The sequence below is a fragment of the Apus apus genome, chromosome 9, assembly GCF_020740795.1.
Source record: "Apus apus isolate bApuApu2 chromosome 9, bApuApu2.pri.cur, whole genome shotgun sequence".
Lineage (NCBI taxonomy): Eukaryota > Metazoa > Chordata > Aves > Apodiformes > Apodidae > Apus > Apus apus.
Window position 1 is genome coordinate 21,849,065 of NC_067290.1, and position 25,333 is coordinate 21,874,397.

Consider the following 25,333-nt stretch of genomic DNA (forward strand, 5'->3'; position numbering starts at 1 on the left):
GAAGGGGAATTATGGGTTAAAATGGACATGAAATCTTGCTTTTAAGACACATATCTTTTTCACACATCTCTTAACAAAATGCAACTGCATTAAAGACATGCCTTTTCATTAGTTTGCTTTGCACCTTGTTTTCTCATTACCTGTTTAACATGGACTTAGTAGAAAACACTCCTTATTTACATCCTCACAGAACAGTATGCTATAATTTGATGACAGATTAAAATTCAGAGGTCTTGAGTGCACTGCTCCTATGTAACTATGAAAATCACATTTTCTTATTTACAAATAATTGAATAAAATAGGATGAAACATTGTTATTAATGTTAGCAATGCATATTATTTCAGACATTTCATTAATTAATTTATAAATCAGCAGCTCTGTCAAAGGACCATAATAATAGGCTCTAAAGCAACTTTTAAGATTAATTGTCTAGTCTTATTAATCCATAAGTGTACACTTAACTCATATACTTTGAAACATAAATTATATATATTGTAGCTTTGAGAAACTGACAGGAATTAAAAAATTAATCAGGACCCTTTTCTAGCAGATAGGCTGTCTTTTCCTTCAGTCAAGAAGTGAGAAACCTCTTTCTTACTGAAGAACAAAGCAAGCTCTTCCCACCCCACAAGCCACAAAAATTATATCCATTAGATAAACCAAGTATTCTTAAATGTTCTTCAGTTTGTATCTGTCAACCATAGGATCCAGATCCACTGGACTTGCTACTATAGATTTATCAGGTAGAGAGTCTGTCTTTTTTTGTTCACTAATAAAGGCTTATATTGTATTCTTCCAATCTTTGTGGTAAGCATTTCCTGAGCGGGGGCATAAGTCAAGCAACACGGAGGATCTGCCTATGATACCCAGCACGGGAGGCCTTGACTGTTTGGCCAAGGCTAGCAGGTCTTACATAATAATTTCTTACAGTACCTTTCTGTTTCCTGGTCTGTGGTTTGCTGCTTATTCTCAAAGCCAGTGAAGCTGCTCATATCCACATACCCGTCGTTCTCATTCGCAGCAGATAATGCCCTGCTGGGATCTTCAAAAAACTCAGTAAAGGTTCCTGCTCTCGTGGATCTTCGAGGAGGAATTTGTATGTTTTCATAGTCAGAGCTCATGGCAGGAATGTTCTCATAGTCAGATGTGTCAGCATTGGGAAAAGAAATGGACCGAGGTTTCGTTAATGGGAGTGGCATGAAGGGAGGCCTGGAGCGGTCCTCAAAGGACTCCACCCGTGACACGCTCCTGCTGAAGGACTTGGGTGTTCCTTTTCTTTTACCATCCTTATAGAAAAGAACAGCTGAGGGAGACTCAGCTGCACGGAACTTCCCCACGTGTGATTTTAGTTGAGGTGAGCTATTTAGGCTCCTCCGGTCCACCTCCATCAGCCTTGGAGGCCCATGATAGCTAGACTCTGATGAGGACCTTGAAGAGGAAACATTAACATCTACATGGACTTTACTTTCAGTTTTCTTCTTGAATTTTAGAGTGAGGAACCTCTTAAAGGAGGATTTCTTTTTCTTGGAATACTTATCTGGTGAATCATTCTCTATCAAAAGTGAAGGGGAACTTTTAGTGATTGGCTTTTTGGTGATGTAGGCAAGTTCAAAAGGAGGTGGTATATCAACAACTGAGGATGGAGTAGATACACCACATGATGAAAAAGGATTTCTCTGGGAAAAACTACCTGAGGAACCATTAACACAAGGCAAAGACAAGTTGTCTTCTGTCCTTTTTATCCTACCATCATCCAGTACACAGACATCACTGTCTCTGTTCACAGAGACAGGTGTCTCTCTCCCTTCAACGGAATAAGATCGAGGATATAAAATGAAATGTCTTGACTTGGTTGGTAATGCCCTGTTGGCTTCCATTGGTTTTCCTTCCACTGAAAATATATTACTGCTTAAATCTTCTGTCCCAGAGACATTGGGAGAAGATGGTAAATCAGTTTCAGGTCCAGTTTCTTCTGGAACTGTTTCTGGGACACTGCCTGGCATTTTCCCAGAGAGCGACCGTGTTCTGGTGACAGTGTTTTTACGATCAATGGGCAGCAAGTTGTTTTCATCATCCATGCCTAGCTTATCCCTTTTACTGTGTTCAGCTCCTAAATCAGCCTGCCCATCATGAGCAGTTTCATTTTCTGCTGGAAGCACGTAAGGGTCATCTAGGGAATCACTGCTAATTTCTCTTTCCTCTGATTCTTCAGGCACAATGACCACTTCAGGGACTTCTAGATTTTCATGCAAGACACGTTTGGTCCCACATTCTACATCCATTTTTCTGTGCATACAGGCTTCTAACTCTGCCTCAAGTAGGACCTCTTGAGGTGGACTTGGGACACTTTTGCTGAGCCTCTTTGCTTCCACCTCATTATCTTCAAGTTGCAGATCATCTGACTTAGAGGTTTCCACAATACTTCCACTCTGCTCTTCAAGAGTCACATCTTCCAGCTCTGTCTCCATCCCTTGACTACTAAGTAGGCTATGAGAGATCACACCATCTTCATCCAGAGAGGTCCCTTCTGTTTGAAGACTCTTATCTTCCATGGGTATTTCCTCACTACAAGGAGCAAATTGACAGCCATCATCCATATTCTCTGTATTCACAGTTTCTTCTTCCCCTTCCCCAGAATCTTTGCTTGCTTTACAGGCTTCCTCTGATGTTTTCTCCTCACTTCTCCTCTCTGTGATCTGACAGCCATCACTGGCATTTCCTGTGTTTCCATTATTGTGGTCATCTGGGTCTGCTTCTTCCTCTTCAGCTGCTGCTTGATGGATGGACTCTCCCAGACCATTTTCATCATTAGGTTCATCTTCACACAGTCCTAAGCCAGGAGCTGTTTCTTCACTGGCTTCATTGGCTAGCACGACAGGGCTTATACAGTCATCATTTTTTGTCCCCCTTTCTATGTTCAAATCAAGCTCTGCAGGTGCACTGTGGTCACCATCATGTGCTAGACACCCATCTCCCTTTTCTAAAACCTCAGGCTGTTCCTCCTCCTCCCGATCTGTCTTCTCACAACCTGAGATTGATTCATCTGTGGGTAGTGGCACTGCAATGGTATCATTACAGATATCACCCATTAGTTCCTCATCTGTATTTAAAATGTTATCGCTGTCAGTCTTACAATTACTACTGTCCTTATCCATTTCCAGGTTGTTAGAAGTTTCCTCCGTGTTTTTGGTTTCACTGCAATCATATAGAACATACTCCTCTTCATCTACATTCTTGGAAGCATCATTATCCCCATCAGGGGTATCTGAGGACACCTCATAAGGTGATTCGGCCTGGTCAATCTCTCTGATTGATTCTTGGGAGTCTGGTTCCATTGTTTCAGCAATATCTGAAGAGTGATGGTGCTTATCTTCAGTGACCTCTTGATTACTGGTATCCTTATCATTAGCAATGTTACCCTCTTCCTTCTCTACCTCTTCTGGAGTTTCTGAGACTTCATTTTCCACAGACACATCTAGGTTCTGATCATGCTCATGTTCTAAGTCATCACAGTCTTTGCTGGTCAGCTGAGCTTCAGGAACAACAATGTATTCATTATCAGCCTCAGATTCCGAGTAATCAGCATGGCATTGGTTTCCTTCATACAGCCCTCCATCAAGACATACCAGTTTCCCATTTGAGCATTTATTTAAGTTATTGTTGGTATAAACACTGGATTTGCCCTCAGTGTCAGCTGAGAATTTTGGCTTGGGAGCAATAGGTGGTTTGGGACCCCTAGACATAGAGTTTGGGTTATGAAGAATATCAGCCTTTGGCAGTGAAGGAGAAAATTTGGAGACAGCTACTGGAGAAAGAAGACCGATAAACTTTGGTTTCGGTGCTAGTGGTGGCTTTGTGATTTCTGGAGAAAAGAGAGAAAAGCCATGTTACTCATGTTGGTTCCTCAGTAAAGCCAGCAGAATACATCCTACAGAGTAGACTTATAAAAGTGACTTATCTTGCAAAATAAGGCCAGTTAGGGTCTCTAAACTATTTCTAGTGAAGTGCTGACAAAAAGTGTGGGGCAATTCAAGCACATTGACAAAAAGCTAGATTGAAGCTAGCTGAATTAAGCATATATGGCCATTTTACTCACAGTATATTTTACAGCCATTTCCAGCTGTCTTGGCCCTGAAATTAATATTCTTTAAATAACTAAATGAAATACTGAAAGACTGCATAAATAGGCAACAATAGGGATTGTCCCTCTTGAGATTTGTAGGAGATGAAGTATGTGGTATGAAGAATCCAGCACACCAAATGGTTACAGATGGTAAAAAGTAAGGAGAAGGGGTCAGCTCTTACTGTTTCCTAGCCATCAAAAGGTAATTACAAAAGGTAATCATCAACAGGTAGTTACATGGTTAATCAATCAGAAATCTCTATTTTTATAAATTTAATTAACACATTTTCATGGAAAAAGAGTGATCTCTCTGTTGTAAGGAAAAGCATAGGACAAATTATTTCACCATGACAGAGACATGAACAATTATTTGTGCAAAATCTGAATGACCTGCACACAGGAGATACAGGAACAGCATTTCAAGACACATAATTTAGGACACGGTTCCCATGTGAAATCCTATCCTAAATCATGGAATAAGTTTCTGGAAGTGTAGCTACTATGCTGTTGTATTTTGTGTATTTTGGGATGCAAACTTTTGATATCTGGAGGTGAAGACTATTAAAATTCAGATGTGCACCATACTGAGAATAAAGCAATACTCAATGCAAGCTGATTAAAAATGATTCTCTGATTGTTCTGAGATTTTGTGTCATGGTACTTTTCTTGTTATCTTAGTCCAACTGGAGTAACTTGTATTGGACTAATACTGGCATATATGTTTGGTTACACTCTGTGAGATATGAGAGGCTGTTTCTGCTGATCTTCTTAACCTTGCTGGAGTTTCTTCCAGTACTCAGACAGATACTGACAATTTGGCATTCTGATGCAGTCAGAAAACAGTCTTTCTAGAATTATGAGACACCAGAGAGATTTCATCTAAGTTAAAAACTGAGTCAGTTTTTTTTCTGAGCTCATCTTGGCCCAGAAGGGCTGAAATCTGTTCTAATCAAGTGCCTTATTGTATATACTGATTAAGAATTATTCTGAGGTTTTATCCAGTCCAGCTTCATGCATGGAGGCTAAAAAGAACTTGTGGAAAAGAAGGGAGAGAGAACTGCATATTCTCCAGTCTCCAGTACTGTAGTATGTGCTATTGTTTCACAGTATCCACTGCTGCTTTGAGGCATCTAATTATTGAAATCACAGCATGGGTAGCTAATCTTTCCCTCCAGACTATTTTGGAAACGTTACGTGCCAAACACTTCACAGTTGAGCCAGCAGCAAGTCTGCAGCAGCCGAAAGCTGTGAGTGCCGAAAACTGTTGCCAGTTACAAACAGGGAGGGAAACAACCGGAGAGTCGGGCGGGGAAAAACTTGATGAAATTCAACAAGGGCAAGTGCAGAGCCTTGCAGCTGGGGAAGAACAATGCCATGTACCAGTACAGGCTGGGGACTCTCCTGCTGTAGAGCAGTGTAGGAGAAAGGAACCTGGGGGTCCTGGTAGACAGGAGGATGACCATGAGCCAGCAATGTGCCCTTGTGGCCAAGAAGGGCAGTGGCATCCTGGGGTGCATTAGAAAGGGGGTGGTTAGTAGGTCAAGAGAGGTTCTCCTCCCCCTCTATTCTGCCTTGGTGAGGCCACATCTAGAATATTGTGTCCAGTTCTGGGCCCCTCAGTTCAGGAAGGACAGGGAACTGCTGGAAAGAGTCCAGTGCAGAGCCACAAAGATGATGAAGGGAGTGGAACATCTCCCTGATGAGGAAAGGCTGAGGGAGCTGGGTCTCTTGAGCTTGGAGGAGACGGAGGGGCTACCTCATCAATGTTTACAAATACGTAAAGGGTGAGTGTCAGGAGGATGGAGCCAGGCTTTGTTCAGTGATGTCCAGTGATAGGACAAGGGGCAGTGGGTGCAAACTGGAACACAGGAGGTTCCACGTAAACATCAGAAAAACTTCTTTACTGTGAGGGTGACAGAGCCCTGGGACAGGCTGCCCAGAGAGGTTGTGGAGTCTCCTTGGCTGGAGACATTCAAACCTGCCTGGACACGTTCCTGTGTGATGTGCTCTGGGTGACCCTGCTCTGGCAGGGGGGTTGGACTGGATGATCTTTCGAGGTCCCTTCCAACCCCTAAGATTCTGTGATTCTGTGAATAGAAGTGGGTTGAGTATATTGTAAGCCTGGTTTCCCAGCCAGATCTACCTTTTGGATTTTTACATCATTTATTGCAATTACTGAACGTCTTAAATTTAACGTTCTGGTAGTAAAATGCATTAAGTGTTTATCAGCTAAAACCGAGTCCTTACACCCTTCCTACCAGAAATCTGCAGTGGACCCCTTATCACCATAATGAGACATTTTTAGAGCTAACTCCAAGAAAGTAACATCACTTTGGAGGTATTATACCATTTCCTGCAGTGTCTGGCTTTTCCTAGGAATGTCTATCCAAGAGTAGGACACAAATATAGCTACTCCATTCCTGGGATGTGACTAGGCTTGAGAATAGTCTCTGCATTCTGATCATTGTTCTTCTCAGTGTCTCCACTGAAACACTGAGTAATGAGAAAAAGACTGGACTTTGCCTCATGAACAAATTTCAAATAAAATAATGTAATTTGCTAATTTCCTTTATGTAAAATAACCATGCGGACATCCACCTAAAAAATTAAATAACTGAAACACAATTACCCACTTTCTCTCCAGTGATAATTTTCTACAGCAAAATCAAGTAATGTTGAGTTTTTCCTTATGCTACCTTCAATAACATTGTTAGTAGAAGAAAACTTACAGTAATGGGCTAGTTTGGTAATAATAGGCACTGTGGTGTCCTACACTTACCCACTTGTGCCAGCTACTGGTCACTACTGATTACTTCCATAGTGTTTTCCTGACTGCTCTGTCTGTTCTTGCCTTTCATGAGCCTCCTTTATTTTTTTTTTCTTTTTTCTTTTTTTTCTTTTTTGCAGGGGATATGGTGGGGGGAGGCAGTGGGAGGAGTACAACTGTTTGTTTAAAAAGTAACCCAAACAACTACTGAAAAGAAAGGACCACTGTTTGCCTTTTATCACTACATTTTTATTCTTCTTTAATTTCTGCTTCCTTTGCTGTCTGAGCCACTTGAAAGGTTCTGGCTGTAACTTCTAAATGGACACAAAACAACACTGCACCATAAGGAATGTGTATGTTCACAAATAAAAGTGCATGTTTATTTTAGGATGTGTTTTATGTTTGAGGGAGACACACCCACCTTGTGCTTAAAAGGAAACTCTTGGGGAATAGGAATTTCTTTAGCCTGCTCCTCCCCTTATTGTTCCATGCTTCCTTGTACTGACAAGGACCACTTCCTCTCCTTACCCACCTTCCTCCAGGCAAACTTGTGTTTCAGCATTGTTTCATTCTTGCCATGGCCCATATGAAATTACATTGCTCTCCTTGTCTCCAAGTTTCTAAGCAGAGAACAGCACCCTAGCAGCATTCCTGGAATGGCAATCAACCCATGCAGCCTTCTCTGTTGAAGTGTTTCTTTGAAACAGTAAACGTTTCCTAATGGCATATTGCCTGGAACACTGCACCTCTACCCAATCCCAAATGTTCTCCAGGTTTAGGAATTAGTTTAGAATCTGATAAAGGCAACAAGGGACCCTATCTACCACCACCCCATCTAGCAGCTGGTTTTGGGGTGAAGACATAGTTCAACGCTCAAGTTTCACATCTGCAGGGATATCTGTAGACATGTCCTAGGCCTGTGGTCTTCGACAGTGGTCCAAGAAATTACTTAGCTCCACAGGGCTGCTGCTACAATCCATTTCAGGCATCTCTTAAGATGCTGAAAGTAGCTTTTCCTGACCAATGAATTTTTATGGACCAGTGTTTTCTTCATGTCTTTGGCATTAGCTCAACTCAGATGTATGTTAAAATGGAAGAGACCCTGAGGACAGAAATGCACTGCATAGTTCAGGGATCTGTACAGCTTCTGGATGGAGGTGGCAATGCAGGTGCAGAGACCACATTGCAACATTGGGATGAGACTGCACCAAACCTAGAATCCCACTGGAAACCAATGCACACAAGTCCCGTCTGTCACTGCTTATGTGCAGGAAGAAGGGATTGAAATCCACAGATGGAAAAGGCCTGAGAAGCAGGTAGAGGGAAAATATCCAGGCAAGACCATCAGAAAGTGTGGTACAGCTCTGATCAGGAGCTGTATAACTTCACTCAGCTGTATCAGAGTAAAGGTAAATATTCTCTTCTAGAAGGCTTTGGCCAGAAGTCAGAAAAAGGTGGGCAATATACCTTACTATTATCCTTATCTTATTCCTGCAATGAGTTGATACTTAAAAAGTAAAGCCCTTATTTCGAGTTAGTGCTGCCTGGCTTGTATCTCCAGCATTTGTTATTATTTCTTCCACTGGGTTTAAGACCTTTTTACTATTCAGTATTTCTCTGTACTGCCCTACAGCTATATCTTCATACATTATTTTTTGGTAAACTGAACGAAATAATTCATTGGACAATTTTACCTTTCCTGAAGTTTTTTTCCTGTGGATTTTTTCTGAAGCTTTTCCAATTTTTCAGTAGCCCCTTTAAAAATACTATGGCAAGTCCTATGGGAAGAATTCTGCAGTGGGTACTGATGATGTTGCCTACGGAGTTCAGTCCTTTCTTAGACCACCTTCTCAGTATTCTCCATTAGCTGTTTACTGTATCAGGGTGACTTGCTTGTCCATTATGACCTCTACATTGTTCCCAAGGCTGTGCTGCCTGTTCATTTTCTGTGAGTGTTAAGTGTCATTTCTTTGAATGGACCCAATTTACAGATCCAGATCTGTTTATTTAACTGCCCATACTACTTTGTTAATTACCCTTTCATCAATCTTTACATCATAAAGCGAACTTTGCCATCTGATACTTCTCTGTTTGCTTTCCTACCAAGGAAAATGTTGGACAGTATCAACATAATCCTGGTGTCCAGCACTGTGCATACCACCATTTAATAACATTACAGAGATAACTCCTATGGAGATTCACTACTGCCAGTTAGCCACTCCTCAGTCTAATCAACAAAAAGTTTGTGTTCTATAAATGCTTTTCTCTCAAATCAGAATGTGCTACTAAAATACTACACAGACATGACTGTATGTCTTTGCATCTCTATAGTTGCTTTAATCAAGCAAATCTGTTCTTCCAAAGGCTGGGATCAAATTCCCCATTTGAAGCAAACAAAGTCACACTATTGAGGAAATGAGAATAGGCAACCTTAAGAATAACAGTAAATACAGGGATTCATTTACATGTCACTTGCCTAAACACTATTTATAGACAGAAACATTACTTGGAGCAGGAAGGATAGAAGTTATTTCATGGTAGCATTTCTAGTTTATGAACTAGGTGATGACATGAAAAAACAAAATAACATGCCCTGTACCAGCAGCCATTGCAGCCATCATACTCATGCTCTCTCTCACATCAGAGCCATCTAAGAGCTCAAACCAGTGACAAAACCCACTCCTGCCAAGTGCTGCACAAACCTGGAAATGCATGGAAACAGTGTTGATGTCAGATATTAATTGAAATAAGTAAAATTTGGGGGTAAAAATCACATTTGGAAAAAAAAAAAATCACATAAAAGAGAACGTAAGGGACACGCAGAGTAAAAACAGGGCCTAGATAACAGTGAAACAGTGGGAATTGGGCAAAACCAGACTCCAGTTAGAGAAAAACACTCCCCAATAGTCACCAGCCTGGCCTTGAGACAGGCCTGCAGGACACCTGCAGGAGGGATGAAAGGGATGGAGCAGCACTCCCCACAGCTTATCTTGGTTACAGCCTTGAGCACTGGGGAAAAACACATGGAGTAATTGAAATCGCTATATTATCATCCTAATGAGCCATTAGCATACTAAAATTCACACCCACAGGCTAGAGGGACCCCTGCTAACAACAACCCCCAGTCTTTGAGCAGGCACAGTGACATTCCTGAGCATTGGCACTTGGAATGGAAACAAGGGATTAGTGACCCATCCTGCGTGCAGTGATAGAATCATGTTAAAGTTCTTTCACTCATTTTTGAGTATAAAAGTTGGGTTCTGGAAAGGGAGCTTGCTTTATGGAACGCCTCCCTGTTCCCTGTTCTGAGAACTGGATATTAAAGCAAACCTCAGGGCTCTGTGTGGATTGGTTTCTTGCACAGCAGGTGACAGACCCACCATCCGGACAACAGTGTGACTGCACTGTACAGTCACAGGGGGAACCATCCACATCTCAGCTACCAAAACAATACCAAATTCTTACAAAGCAGAACAGAGAGGAAATTCTGTACCTGTGCCTATTTCAGCTTGTCTAATACATGGGTTAATATTTTGACCATGGTCCTGTGCTTACTTCTTGGAGAAAAAATTATTCTGAGAGAATGGCAGACAGAGCTTCCTATTAAAAAAACACATGGATCCTCACTGTAAGTGAAGCAGACAGCAGATGAAGAGCTGGTTTTGGACCTGGCCGGTACATGGGCACCAATCTCTATAGTAATGCTGCCAGGAATGGAAGGGCAAACCAATCTACAGAGTCTCCTAAAACTCATTTATTACATTTCCAGTACAGGAAGCTGTGGATTTCAACCTGTAATTACAGTTCTACCACTTCTCCAAGTCAGACAACAAGAGTGTGTTTAAGCTGCCTATGTAGATAGGCCATTTTTATGTCATTCTGAATTAAGTATCCAGCATAAGCTGTGTAACCTGCTTCAATATGTTGGATCATATATAGATGAGGTAGTGTGATTTACAAAGAAAGCATAATCCCTTTGAGGGGTTCAACACATAAAACACAAGTGCTATCACTGGTAGTACCCCAGGATGTAGTTAATAACTGAGATAGCATTAATTTTGTTGTATTCAATGCAAAAGTAGTTCTCTTTGTTTCACAGCGTGTAAATGCATCATTTATTTCACCTTGTCAGAGAAAAGTGTGAAATAAAAAAAGTTACATAAGAAATGAAAACAGTTGCATGGGAGTCACTTGAGATGGAAAAGGTGTTTAGACTAGGATTTGCTAATGACATAGGAGTGCAAGTCTTGCTTTCAAATGGAACCTCAGTCCAGATTTAGATATGAGCTCCTACGTTAACTTGAACAGGAAATAGATGTCTAAATGTCTTCTAAGAATTGGGGCTTTAGGCACTTGAGATCTGAGGTCCTGTTCAAAACCAGTAGGGTATTGGCTCCTAAATGCCTCAGACATTTCTGAGAAGGGTACTTCAGCTTCTGCTTAAGTTTGATGCTTTTGAAAAACATCTATCCTCTCTTATCAGTGTTCTTCAAAAGTGTGATCAATAATACTCTGTATATAGCAAGAAGGCTTCACTAGTGTGAAGAAAGACTATAGTCAGTAGTAACTATCCTATGGGAATTTCTTAAAATCTTAATTGAAATATTAACCGCTGGGCTGTCAGAGCACATGCCACTCCACAGAAATAAAATGCTGTTCTGAACAGTTACTGGAATCCATCCCCTACGATCAGATCAATGTATTATGACTCTGGGATATCAGATCAATAGCTTACAGATTCCTCTTACTACGTAACTTTATTGTAGCTGTCTGTAAACCTAATGCAACAGCATGACATCCCACAGAGAAACACTGCTGGGGAAGGGGAAAAATCTAAATACAATATTACCAAAAAAGGATTAATTTCAACACCAAAAAAATCCGGATTCTGAAAATTCTCCAGCATTGTCTTAACAGAGACAAGTCTTGGTGGGGCTGGGGAGCTTGACTATGAAAAACCACATGTACCTGACAATTAAATAATCTTGTTTCTAAAGTCCTGGCATATATTTAATAACAAAACTGTAAGTGTTTGTGATGTTTTCGATTTGGCAGTAATTTCCCAGCATTTCATGATAGGAAGTTCACACTGCATCAGACTACTTCTGTTCACCTGTAGTTTCATATACTGCTTACTACGAGCCAAGGAAGATGTTGGTTGAATTTCTCTGACAGGTACATATGGCAGCTTTTCCTATATCACTTTCAGCAGCAGCTGAAAGGATACAGTCTGCTTACATCTCTGAGCAATCTAACAACTCTAGATTCTTCCCATGGGCAGCACCATTTCAGCACCTGGCAAACAAATAAGTACTTAGAGGCTGGAAGGTCCTTATGTCTGTGGCTGGGAGCTGGGGGTCTGCCTCTTGTCTCTTATCACAGATTTCCTGTGGCCTTGGGTGGATTGCTTCATCTTTATTTTCGTATCAGTTCCACATCTTGGAGGATAATCCATATCTCCCTTCCTGTTTTCTGTCTGTCATTACTTTAATTTCTGTAGGATCAAGGCTACCATACATGCCTGCATATATGACTCTGCTTACAGGGGCCATGTTTACTTACTGTGATACAAAGATCACTGATGCTGCTCCCCAGGTTGTGCCAGTTAATAAATGCCTTTCTCCTTCACATTCAGTAGGAAGTTCTGCTTTGCACTGATGGGAGAGACATTCCTTGCATTGTGTGAATGCACAAAACAAAGCCTGAGAAGGGATATGAGCACTCTATAAATGCAACCTGGAGGTAAACACCAGAGGAGGAAAAGACCTATTTTTAAGCAAAAGGACAATGTAATCGCAAGAATAAATGGCACTGAATCTGGTCTGGAAAGCAGAAGAACTAGCGATACTAAGAGGTTTTCAGTTTTGTGAGAGAAACAGCAGGAGAGCTACCTAAAATACTTTTGTTTAAGATAGACTTTGATGAAATAATAAAGGGAGTCATATGACCTTGTATTCTGTAACAACAGGTACTGCCTTGGTTAATGAAGGTAGTCCCATTCAGTGCTACATTTCAAGTAAAGACTGCTAGTCAAACTTAAAATCTTTACAAATGGATATATCTGATATCCCTTACACTGCACTTCTACTGACAACAGGATCACATTAGAAATAGTCTGTTTTAAGTAACAGAGAGATGAAGAAACAGGTTGGAGCATCATGGCTAAAGCAATTTTTGGCTGGCTTACTTAATTTTCAAATAAGTTTGTCTCCTGGGAGGAACTGAGTCTGGTTGAGACAGGATCAGAAAATGGAGGTGAAGTGTCACCACTTTTTGCTAAAGAGTGTCTTGCCCCACTCCAAGAGTGAAGAAAACCTTTTGCTTTAAACTCAGAGGAGTGGTATGACATTCTGACACAACAACAGAGGGCTGGGTTTGACCTAAAAGAGCCTTTCCAATCCTATGTTCCTGTGCTTTGGCAAACAATGATTCACACTTTCCCAACACATGACAGTTATAGGGCAAGGTATCTAGCAGTGAGATCTGTGGGCTTCAGGATGTATCCATGCAAGTGAGGTGCCCAGCAATGTTCACCTTCTGGAACATGAAAACACAATGGAAAATTTTAAGGCTAACACAAAGGGATTGTTTCTCTTCCTCTTCAATGCTAGATGCAGCATTAGATTTTTCTGAATAACTCCAGAATTTGTAATAATTGTTTCCTGGACTGCTAATGTTTTTTATACATGTGCCTCATCCCTGAAAATCTGAACGTGTTGGTGGAGAATTTAAAGTTTGCCCCAATTTTCCAGTGACTTCTTTTAATGTTTAACTGTTGAACATCTTGTCTTTAATCTCAGTACCCTTCTCCTCCAGTCTTTTTCACCTTCCCAGTTTCCATCAAGGAAAAATTCTGGGAAGTTACCAAAAGGAAAGAGGAAGGGTTTGGGTTTGTCTTGGAGAGAAAACTGCAAAAAAACATGATCTCCCCAAACCCAGAATTTCGGGAAGCAAGTCATAGCAAAGTCCCGAGGGGCTGGCTCTGCGAGGGTTGAGCGTGTCGGAGGGATGAGCGGGCGCAGAGCTGCGGGCGCAGCCTCCCCATCTCCCCACCTGCCAGTCTCCTTCTTCCCGACCCCCCCTCCTCGGCCGGGCTTGCTGCCTGTCCCCGTCCTGCGGGGCCGGCGTCGGGGCACTCGCAGTCCCGGGTGCGTGGTGCCCCGCGGGGTGTGCACCTGCCGGGGCCACGGGGCAGAGCACGGGGGGTGCCCGGCGGAGCGGTCCCAGCGCCGCTGGCACGGCCCGGGAGCTGCCGGCTCCGAAGGAGGAGGGATGCCGGGACGGGGCGGAGGGCGGTGCGAGCCCCGGAGAAGCGGTGCCCCGGACGGTGGTACTGGCCCCGGAGGCGAGGTGTGCCGGCCCGAGGGAAGGAGGGGTGCCGGTACCGGAGGATGGAAGCCCACCCGGCGTCTGTCGGCCCCGGGGAAAAGACTGCCCGGAGGCGGAGAGCCGTCCCGGCGGCCCCGCGCACTTACCGGCGTTGTTCATCTTCCACCGCAACTTCTCCCGCCGGCTGCCCCGGGCGCTCCGCGCACGGTCCCGGGGGCCGCCGCCCTGGCCCCTCGCGGACGCGCCCGGCCCTACACCCCGCGGGGCAGCGGCGCGCGCGGGGCGGCGGGGCCGGCGCGCGGCGGGCGGGGCGGCTGGGGGCGGTCAGCGGCGCGCGCCTCCGCCCGGCCCCGCGCGCGGCCCGTCGGGGCGGTGGTTGCGGGGCGGGGCGCGCGGGGCCGGGCGGCGCGAGGACATCCCCTCGAGCCCGGCGGCTGCCCCGGGCACGGCGGGACGGACGCGGCCCGGCCCGGCCCGGCCCGGGCGCCGGGCGGCACAGCGGGGCGCCCCGTCCTTTGTCCCCCTTTCGGGTGCCCCGCTCCCGTTGCACCGCCCTCGGTCTCCCTCTCGCCATCCCCATTCCCGCCTTCTCCCCTCCTTCCCTCCACTCATGTCGCCTCCATCCCTCCTCCTTCCCTTCCATGCCCTTCTCTTAATCCTTTCCCCTTCATCCTTCCCTCGTCTCCATTCTTTTCCCCCCTGACACCGATCTTCCCCAATCCATTCACGCCCCCTTCATCCTCCGCCCATTACACCCCCCTGCTCCATCCCCCCTGGAACACGGTCGCCCCAGACTAAGAACCCCCAGGGAAGGAGGCTCGGGGCAGCCCCGGCTGCCCTGCCCTCCACCGCGCCCCGGGTATTTTTCCCTGCCCGCAGCATCCTTGCGGAGCTGACAGCCCCTGCTGCTGGAAGCAGGTGTCTGAGTGCCGGGAAGCTGCGGACGGTCCCTGGCATACAAACCAGGCTTGCTCCAGACTGCTGTCTCTTCCACTCTCCCATGAACAGACTCCCAGCTCAGTGGAGTTAACACTGGCATCCTGTGGCTGGGCCCTTCTCCCTGGCAGCGGTGGGAGCCCCCCCGGAAAGGTTGGATCGCCCCCTTCCTCTCCGTGGAGGCACAAAACAGCCCTGCTGCCTTTGCTCAGGCAAGAAGGCGCAACTCTGCAGATTCCCTTCCCCTGGCAAAGAAACCCCAGGAGGGCTGAGCTGACCCCAAGGATCCCTTCCCTGCTCGGGGAGGGACCATTCTGCCCCAGGGCAGGACAGCTGCTTGGAGCCATCCTGGAGCCCTGCGTGCCAGTAGGCTGGGGACAGGGAGAAGCAGCACATTCTACCTGCCCAGTGTGTGTGAAGCAGTCAGGTCCTGCTTTGGCATGTTGAATCCCATAGAAATCAGGACTATGGGTAACACCATCCCGTGCAAATTCATTTTAGATGCTGTTAGTTCTGCTTTTGCTAAGTACTTTGTAACCAACGTAATCCTGCTGGCAGATGCTCTCTAGTATAGTCAAAGCCCTCTTTGCTGACCTTTCAGTCGCGTCTCCCTGTGACTGATGAGGTGTGCCTTGCATGTTAGTGCACAGACCTCAGAAGAGAGAAGGCAAGCAGCAAGGGACAGGGAATCAAGCCCTTCTCTCTGTGTGCTTGAGTTTCTCCCACTGAGGCTTCTATCCAGGAATGCTGGGTTCTGGTTCTCCAGAGGACCCTGGTTGTATCGCTACACCTCTAAGCAAGTGTTTGCAGTCCTATATGGTTTTGGAGATGCACAAATTCGCAACAGTGGCTCTTTAATTACTACTCTAACATAAATGAGGAGATGGAAAGGCTGTATATTCCCTCATAGCATAACATTCCTGGTGTGTCCCCTGGTGCATGTATGGAAATGGGTTTCCCTGGCCCACCCATGGCCAGCAGTCATCTGGCCTTCTCCCGTCTTCATGTATGTCTCTCTGGTTTATTCTTGCCACTTGCAGACTTGTGTCAATCAACACAAACAACTTATGTCAATAGAAAGCATAATCTGAAGCAGCTTCAGGAATACAGATTTGGGATATGGAAAGTGTCGGGAAAAACTTTATGTGACACAAAGGAAAGGAAAGGTGATTTGAAAAAATGTCCTTAAATACGTTCTCCAGGAAAGTAACCTTTTGGTTAAACAGCCTGTACTCGATGACAAGGGGACAACTGTTCCTACCGTTGTGCCACCAGCTTGGAGTCTGCCTGAAGGGCAGGCATTACCCATTATTAGTTTTGTGACTTGTCTTGGAAAGGGTGAGTGCTTCTCACAAGTTCTGCCTGCCTGTTCTGCTTCCTGCTGCAGAGGCAGGGTGCCAGGGTACCTCCAGGAGTCGCTAACTTTCATCAGATGTGATTGGTTTGAACTTTAAGCTGGTTTGTGTTGTTAAAAATGCAGCACATCAACTGGTAGGGTTATTGCACTGTTCACCAAGGAAAACTGAGCAGTTCAGGCTAATTTTCGACCTCAAGGGCTCTGCTGATAAGCAATTAATCTACAACTTGGGTGCAGCAGAGAAAAAGAAACAAATATCTGTGCAGTGATCACTGTCTTTAAAAAAATTCTAAAGTATATTTAGTAAGAAAAAGTCTTATATTCTCTTTATTGCCCGTCTAAAGACAATCCAGGGTATAATTTTCTGTACTGACATGACAAAAAGCTTTAGGAGCTTTATAGCTAAATGCAAATAAGAACCATAAAAGAACTGCTTGAAATTTGTACGTTTATTGTTGGACCCTCTCTAAAAATAGTGGGGGATGATCTGTATTGCAAATGGAAGAACAGGAAAGTGAACGCATGTATGAATTTTAACTCAGGTGAACATTCTAGTCTTATAGATCCCCATCCAACAAATGTTATAAGTATGTGCTTAAATATAGTATGTTTTAAGTAGGGCTACTCCATATACTTAAGTGCACTATTAGATCAGAGCTGTTCTGGCATGTTAGAGTCTTTATTTTTTATCATTGTAACATAAACTAGCACTCTGTTTGTCATTTTCATGAAGCTCTAGAGACTCTTGTCTATCATCCTACACTACCTATGCATCCTAATTGTTATTTTTAAGCCTCTTTATGTTATCAAGTGGAGATGTTCTTCAAGATTAGGTCTCCTTCGTTATAAGCAGTCTTTTAGGGTATTTTTCATGATCTTTCACCCTGCAATCTCTTCTTCATTAGGGTCTATAGGCCTGAGGTTTGGGTTTCAGAGTTTCTTTTTCGCTGTTTTGGTGTCAGTAGTTGTACTAAAATAAATTTTCTGGCACCAAACTAGGAATACAGCACTGGGGAAGGAGGAAGCGGGGGAGTTTTCCCCAAAATGACATTGAACCAAACTTCCTTCTTCCTAATGGGTACAATTTCAGAAACGAACAACACCGTATAAATCTTTATATCTGGACTTAGTTGCCTGGGAAGTAACCTGATTTCATCACCTGGTGCATTCTAGCAGCATATGCCACCTGGGAAACCAGGGAGGGGTGGTTCAACAGCACTCGTCCTTCTTGGTGACCTGGCAAAGTCCAAGCGTGTAGATCCATAGGACTGAACACATAGGACAGCTAATCCCTTACGTTTGTCTCTTTAAGGGTGGCTGGGACATTTGAAAGGCTTGATATCTGGGAGAAAGTCTATTATGTTGACATGAATAAATGCTCATCAAGTCTGCAGTAATGTTATTGTACAGAAACATTTTGATTATTCATGGGTAAGCTGGTGCTGCATGTAACAAAAAGTGCAATTACTTACTAAAGCAGGATGGAAAAAAGTGAATACATGTTAATAACTGCCTTGGGATGGCAGATAAAATTAAATGTAAACTGTGGGCAGCTGTGATGAGGTGAGTATAGTAATAGCCACCTATGGTGAATACTGGTAGGTAAACACTTTTTAGGTATTTATCTTTGCTGTGATGGAATAGCAAACTGGGAGCGGCTATGGACTGATGGCATTGCTGCCTGATGAGAAATTCTTGTGCCTGTGGAACTTTGCAACTCCTGCACTGACTGGTATGTCATCTCTCCCTCACTTTCTTGGTTTCTCTGCTCAAAAGCTTGCCTGATGCTGAGGGGCTCAGAGCCAGAAAAGCAGGGAGTGCTTCAGGTGACAGCTTGTCATTGGCTGGTTGCCTGGGGAGCCACGAGAGCCATTGCTAGAGAGGTGTTGCATTAGGATTCAAAGTGCATTGTCTGGAATGTGTCTTAGGTCTGTAGCACTTTAGCACTCCAGGATCCTGCAGTTTGAAGTTAATACTCTCTTAAGAACTCGTAGAAAATGAAACTTAAGTACCATCCCTCAGATGAGATGTCAAAGATTAGTGGTGAACCCTTCTTTGGATGAGAGAAATTCAAACATACGTTGTCGAGGCTTTCGGGGACTGAGATGAAATCCTTGACCCTCTTGGAGCCCGTGACTAGCTAAACTAAAGTGTCCTAAAGCAAAACTTCTGTCAAAGTTGACAGCATTATCTCCTCATCTCAGTGCAATTTCGTACAATACTTTCTGGCATATAATTTCCTATTTTTGAGCACCCTCATACCTCTTATGATAGTCAGTTTGCTCGTTGCCTTCACTCTACATTTGTGCGCTTCTTTACATCAAAACTGATAGCAGAGGACTTGTCAAACTTATGTCACAGTTTTGTCCTGAAGAGTTTACATCCTAATCAAAGGCAAGAGAAAACAAGTGGAGACAAACATGAAGAAAGTTGAGAGGAAAAGAACAGGGGAGTTCTATCTACAAGTATCAATATTCTTTCCTGTACCGGCAGTTTACTTTGTAGTGTATCTTTTCTGCAGTACCTTTTTTTTTTTTTAAGTTAGAGAAAAGGAATTACATTTAGCAGTTACTCATGACTAACACTGAAAACGTGCAGTCCATATCTAGTTATGGATGTTCATCACAGACTGCAGGGACAGTAAATTTTGAGGGATAGTTGCTGTATACAAAGCCTGGAATGCTTTAGGAGAGAAAAGCTAGAAGGATAGTGGAGTCAGTTCCTAGGAGATCAGTGTCTGTTTGTATTCCTTACAAAGGAGTACAGCTGTGAAATACTCTAAATATGTCTTTGACTCTCAATCAAATTAACATCTCATTGTTTCACTTGCCATTTTCAGTAAAGAGCCCCTAGCAAGAGCAGCAGGCCACTCAGGAAGGAGGTTTATGTGCTTCTATTCAGGTTCATGGTGCCATCAAGGTTCCTCTGAGGTATCAAGTTTCTGAGATTTCTATTGCTTCGTCTTTTTGTAGAAAAGGAGTATTTGTAGGCAATGGTACAAAATCTGAGAGCTTATACAGTGCCACTGTTGGGTCCACTCATCCCTGACTGCCATGGAGATTTTCTTTCCTTCTTAGCTGCCCAGATGCCTAATTCTCAAATTTGTGCTCGGTTTTGGCCCATGTCTTATCCAGGCAAAGCTTTGTTTAATGTAACTTAGCTTGAGCAAAGAAGTGTCCAGAAACATGTTTATCTTGATAGGATGTGATGATCTAAAGCACTTGATGCCTGTATTTGCAAAATGTCAGTAGAGCTCCACTGGCAACAAACAGAGAAGTAGCTGAAAATGAACTTCTCTGGTTTTGCTTGCTGCAGTTAGTCTTGTTTTTCTCCATAAAGCACCAGAATAATCAAATGGTGAGCTGGGAGCTGAAGGAGGGCAGAAGGGTACTCACTCAAAGTGAGCACATGTAAGTGAGGAGCCCAGACCATTGAGAGTTGAATGGTATGCGGGTGTAAAAGTGGCATCAGTGAAAGAAACTATGGGCACTGAGTCAAAAAAGCTGAGACTTGGAATAAACAAAGTCAACTGCAATTCTAGCTTGACTGGGGCCAGAGCTGAATCTGAAAAAGAGAGAAAAAAAACCTACACCCAGCCGGAGGAATTTTGACTGGCTTCCTGCGTTTGACGGGACCATGCGTTTGACACCCCCAGTACATGCAAGTTGCCTTTGGCAGTGAATCATCAACAAGAGAAAAGGTTATGGCAGTGATGACTACTGCTACCTCAGAGCATTGTTATGAGCCACAACCATTATTACACGCCTCATTTTTCTCAGGGCCATATACTGGGTGCAGTGAGCTGTGTGAAAGGTCCGTGTAGGGAGGAAGCTGAACGCCCATTTCCTCTCAGTATTTGGATTTGTTTTGGTCTTGCTCCAGTGTCAGTCTCGCTCCAGGCACCTTCCACCACAAGTCCTTCCCTTAACTCTGCCTCCCACTTATCACTGGGGCCTTTCTGGCAATGGTGAACCCTGGCTGCATTGAGCACCAGAGCCACTGACCCGAGTGGGGCTGGCAGCTGCCTCCTTCATTTCCTGCCTTGGCATCTACTGCCTGATTGGAGGAAAATAGTTCTTAAACCTTCTTCAAAACAGGAAACTTCTCTTCTCCCTGCTTCCTGAGCTACAGGAACAGTCTCCTCAGCAACCCCTGGACAAAGAAGGCTCCCATTAACCACTGGGGTGCCATAACGGATACAGTGGGAGGTTGTCATTGAAGCCATAATCTACCCTGAAGACTGGAAAGTGCCTCCCTGTGCTCTGCTGCTCCCACCCTTCTGTGCCCACACTGCTGCCTCATTAAACAGTCTGGAGGATAATTAGAAGAAGATAATCCTATCCATTGGAAGCATTTGTAAACACCTTTCATCTTCCTGACTAAATATTGATCCTGTGTCAGCAACATCTGGAACATAATTTTGTGAAATACCTCCCTCCACCTTGGCATTGGAGAGGTGACTGAACACAGCAGCATTGTCAGCCTCTCAGGTTTTTTGCCTGGTGTATCTTAGTATTATGTAGGACCCCCCCTCCAGCCCCCCCACCCCTTTTTTTTTTTTTTCTAGTGACTATTTCTTGGATCCCCCACCGGTATCATGTGGCTAAAAAATATTGACATCTAATGCTTTGCTCATTGAGTAGTTTCCCCACTTATGATCAGGCTGCCTTGAGAAGTCTGAAGTGGAGCTTTCAGAAAATCACTTGTAGTTTGAATGGAGTCCATTGTAGTCCTTGAGAAAACTACAGACATGCTTATAACTGGCAGTTTACATGATTGAGGGACCATTGCTAGTGGTCCCTCAGTGGCCCCCCAGAGCCAGTGCAGCATAGCTGAAATGACTGTTAACCTCCCGTAATTCTGTAGTAGCACACATAGTAACAAATTGGGATTTAAAGTTCAAATTTGATGAGTTTTTTCAAAAATGCATGCAGGTCAGCTGTATCTGATGGGAAGTTAAAGTGCACCTCATGGAATGTAAGCAAGTGCAATAGGTGAAAATGGCAAACTGTGAGAAATCCTTGGTCTTTTTTTTTGGGGGGGGGGCATAGATTCTACCTACCTTATCATCTTTTCACAGCAATTGCAAAGCCACAGAGCTGTGGCGGTCTGCTCCACCCATAAAATGGAGCCATTTGGATGTCTGAGTGTTTTTCCTGGTGTTCAGGCTTAAGGAAATAGAGCAGTAGGACACGACAACATTCAGAAGTTACCCTTTCCTTTGCACTCAGCTCCTTTCTCACCAAACACTTCCTGAGAGTAGAGTGCTGCAGAGGAGGATCCCCTCAGACAATCCGATTTCCTGCCAGCAAGCTCTGCTGTTGACCACAGAACGGCTGCTTTCCAAGTCTGGGCTAATTCTTTCACATATGTGTATACCTGCATAATCTGCTAAATATTACTGGTCACAGGGAGAAGCTGTTATGTACCTGTGGGTTATGTCTGCTGTAACCCAGCCCACTTGAACGCCAGTAGTGTGGATAGAGAGGCCTTACGGCAGAAGGGTTTCTCACTAAGTTTCCTGTGATTTTCATACACAAAGAAGCATGTCCTTTCACTACCACTGGCTTCTAAAGGCTGAGAGAAGCAATTTATTTTGACAGACTGACCATTCTGGATCATAAAGCAGGCAAACTGACCTTCACTCCACTCACCAGATTAGGTTAAGAAACAGTAGGTTTTAAGCTGAAGTACAAGCTCAGTGTACCTTTTCTTGGTTTAGTCTATTTGTAAATGTATGAAAAATGTTATGGGACAAAATGCTGCTACGGTGTTTCCAGTTCATCACTGTTTCTGTGACTTGTTCTTCAGGGGAAGAACCTAAATCTAGCTTAAAAGTTGATGTTATGCTGCATGAAAGAAGTAATATAATGGAAAAAATTTTCACAACAGCCCAGATTGTGGGATAAACTGCTTGTGACATTATCCATCCCCTGGTGCCTGCTCCACTGGGAGCAAAAACTGGCATGAAGAAGTTATGAAACATCAAAAATTTCATATTTTTTTAACATCTCCCTCCTTGTTTCTTCAGTCTCTCTCATAGGCAACCGAGACTATTTTTTTCTGTTCTTCCATGTCAAGAGCAGGCCAAGCAGTTTCCAGCTTCCAGGGTGTTATTCCATGGCCTGGCTGCAGTGCAAGTCAATTTGCTTCAAGTGGAAGTACATGTGAGGAAGGGTGTGAGGTTTTCCTGCAGTGCTGACTCACTTCTCACTGAACCAGGAAATTACCTTTTTCAGCTTGCTCTTACTGGTATGTATGGTGAGAAGCCACCCCAATATTGAACATAGTTCACTGGATAAGCAACATCAATGCATGAAAGCCTCATGGAACCAATGCACTCAGGTACACTCCTCATCTGGAGCATCAGCACTGTGATCTCTCTTTTCTGCCTGGCTTTGCCTCTCACAAGCATTTCTAAGTCATTGCAGCTGTTAAAGGATGTAAGATCCCTTTAATTCCTGATTTTGACTCTGGGTTTGGTCATCACCAGGATTTCTCTTTGGAAGGTATCGGAGGAGCTCATTCCTTTGGAGCACTTCTTTCTCTGTAGGTAAATCTGCCACATAAATTCTGTTTCTGGCTGAATCAGCCCCCAGTTACACATTCTGAACATTTTTACACATCACTGGGGGAAGGAGGTGCGCACAAAACAAGAAAGTGTCTGTATGACCATTTTGTCAAAGTAGAGGAAGAGCATCTTCTGCTTACTTTCTGGTTGTACTTTCAGAAGTATTGAGCCCTGGAACTAATGAAGCTTGGCTTCTCATAAAATTGTGTCATGGCTGCCGTTCAAGTAAAAAATAATGTGAAGTCTGATTTAAAGATCTTCCCTGCAGCGTGGCTGTTAAATAACTAACTTTCTGAATTCCTTACTGACTGATCAAGAGTGGACTCATAATGCAACTCCTCCCACACTCTGTTTCCTTCTCTCTTGTATAGATTCCAATCCCAGACTCAGATCTTCAGTGACAGGGTGTCAAGAGAAAAGGAGGAACGTTTACCTGAAGGGATTTTAATATAGAGGACCAAAGTGACAAGACACACAATAATTGGTTGTGCTGGGTGGTAGTATTTATGATACCTCAACAGCTGGATCAGAGATCCCAGCGTCCATTTTTGATCCAAGCAGAGAAAAAAAACAGGAATACAATTTAATCAAGTGACATTATTAGAAGCTATTTAATTTTCTTAAGTGTTTTGATTTTATAAGGACATATATGACACATTAACATTTCATTATTCATGTGCCTGTGAAGCAGTTGGCCTCTCCCTACATTCTCCCTTAATGTAATTGATTCTAATAATGGAGACAGTATAATCATATTCTCTGTCCCTTCTCACTGCATGTAACTAGTATCCTCCAGGGTTTTCCCAGATGTTCCTGCCTTGCACCATTTGTACGCCTTAGTTAAGGCAAAAGTGATGGAACCAGTTGTTTATCAGGGTGGTTTTAGCCCATTGCTTCCATGTAGTTGCAAAAGAGACACAGTTTCTCTGCACACCTCTTTACTGAAGCCATTAGAATTAAATTCATGCTACTTCTTGGACATTTTTGCATCTTCCACATTTTCTAAGGGTCCTTCTTCCTGTCATAATGAGGGATTTTTTACAGTCTGGTGAAGTGCTGTGATTTCAGCATAATGTACATTGAGGAAATGAGTGGGAAAATAATGACAATTATTTGTTCTACCTTTTTTTTTTTTCTTCCTTGGGCACCTCTTTGTGGGAGAAGAGTTTTAAGCCTTTTAGGGCAGATCCTGTTGAGCACTGGTGTGGAAGGGCTCAAAAAAGAAGTGTGTTTCCCTTGAGAGCAACTTTCCCTGCTGCAAGCTGAAGGGAGAAGGAAGTCAGAGAGGCTGGGGAGAGAGACGTCTGTTTGACTCACTGTGAGAGGGATTGAGCTCCTACTTTGTGATGTCCTTATACACCCACAAGACCACACTGAGTCCTGCCAGGCTGCTTACATGAAACCAGAGAAGGTTTTGGGTTGGGGTTTGGCTTTGGCTGGACTTTGGACCTGGTGTATTGTACAGGGACAACCCCCACTGTGGCTCCTTCCTCCTCCAAAACCAGGGACCTTTCTGAGCAGTCCGCTAGGAGCTGATGTGGACAATGTGTGGACACAGCCTGTTTCTGCCCACATACCTGTCCTTGGCTGATCATTCCACTATCCAATTATTTACAGCAGCTGGATAAATGAGTGGGGTTTTACGGTTCTCTTCTCCGTGGATATCTTAGGAGAAGAAACACTGAAACTGACCAGGAGGCAAAAAAATACACTGGATAGTACTGCAGATCTAGAGCAGCAAAAGACCTCAGTGAGCAGCAAAAAAACCCCAAACAAACCAACAAAAGCAGCAAATAAAAACCATGTTTTTCATAGCAGGGACTTCAGACGTCCCTCCATTTTTTTGGTAAAAAAAAAGGACCTATTTGTTTCTGGCTTTAAATAAAATAATATTATTTTGTGTGTGTTTTGCCAACAACTGATAAATATTTCTGTGGATGAACTTTCAAAGAAAAACATGTTTTTCAGTCTCTACCAGCCTTTTACTTCCTTGCTTTACACAATTGCAGGAGAGAGTGAGTAGTGAGGAAGGCGGGGGTAGTTGTGCCTTTCGCTATATGTCTTTTTTTCCCAGATCCAGTTTTGCTTACAGGTCTAGGACAAGGCAAAACACATTTTGCTTCAACAAGAAAGGTAACAACAGGGTTTTTTTTCTGTTGGCTTAAAAATATATATATATATATTCTTCTGCTCCAGAAGTCAAGCTGATGACCTGCTTTTCATTTGTAAATAACATATTGATACATGCT

General features: G+C 43.7%; 1 protein-coding gene and 1 long non-coding RNA gene across 4 annotated transcripts in view; one reads left to right on the plus strand and one right to left on the minus strand.

The window, feature by feature from the left end:
- Positions 1-14,504, minus strand: part of FGD5 (FYVE, RhoGEF and PH domain containing 5) — a 78,834-nt gene extending 64,330 nt beyond the window's left edge. For 2 of the 3 annotated variants that reach the window (XM_051627321.1, XM_051627320.1), the window contains exons 1-2: positions 14,367-14,504; positions 935-3,863 (exon numbers count right to left, since the gene is read on the minus strand). In XM_051627321.1, the coding sequence (XP_051483281.1) occupies positions 935-3,863; positions 14,367-14,379 (2,942 nt within the window). In that variant the 5' untranslated portion in view covers positions 14,380-14,504. Of the gene's footprint in view, positions 1-934; positions 3,864-12,453; positions 12,469-14,366 lie in introns of those variants that run through there. The other variant, XM_051627322.1, reaches the window with a different exon arrangement.
- The window catches only part of LOC127388153 (uncharacterized), a 145,247-nt gene that overhangs the window by 68,628 nt on the left and 51,286 nt on the right, over positions 1-25,333 (plus strand). The gene's annotated exons all lie outside the window — the stretch shown is intronic.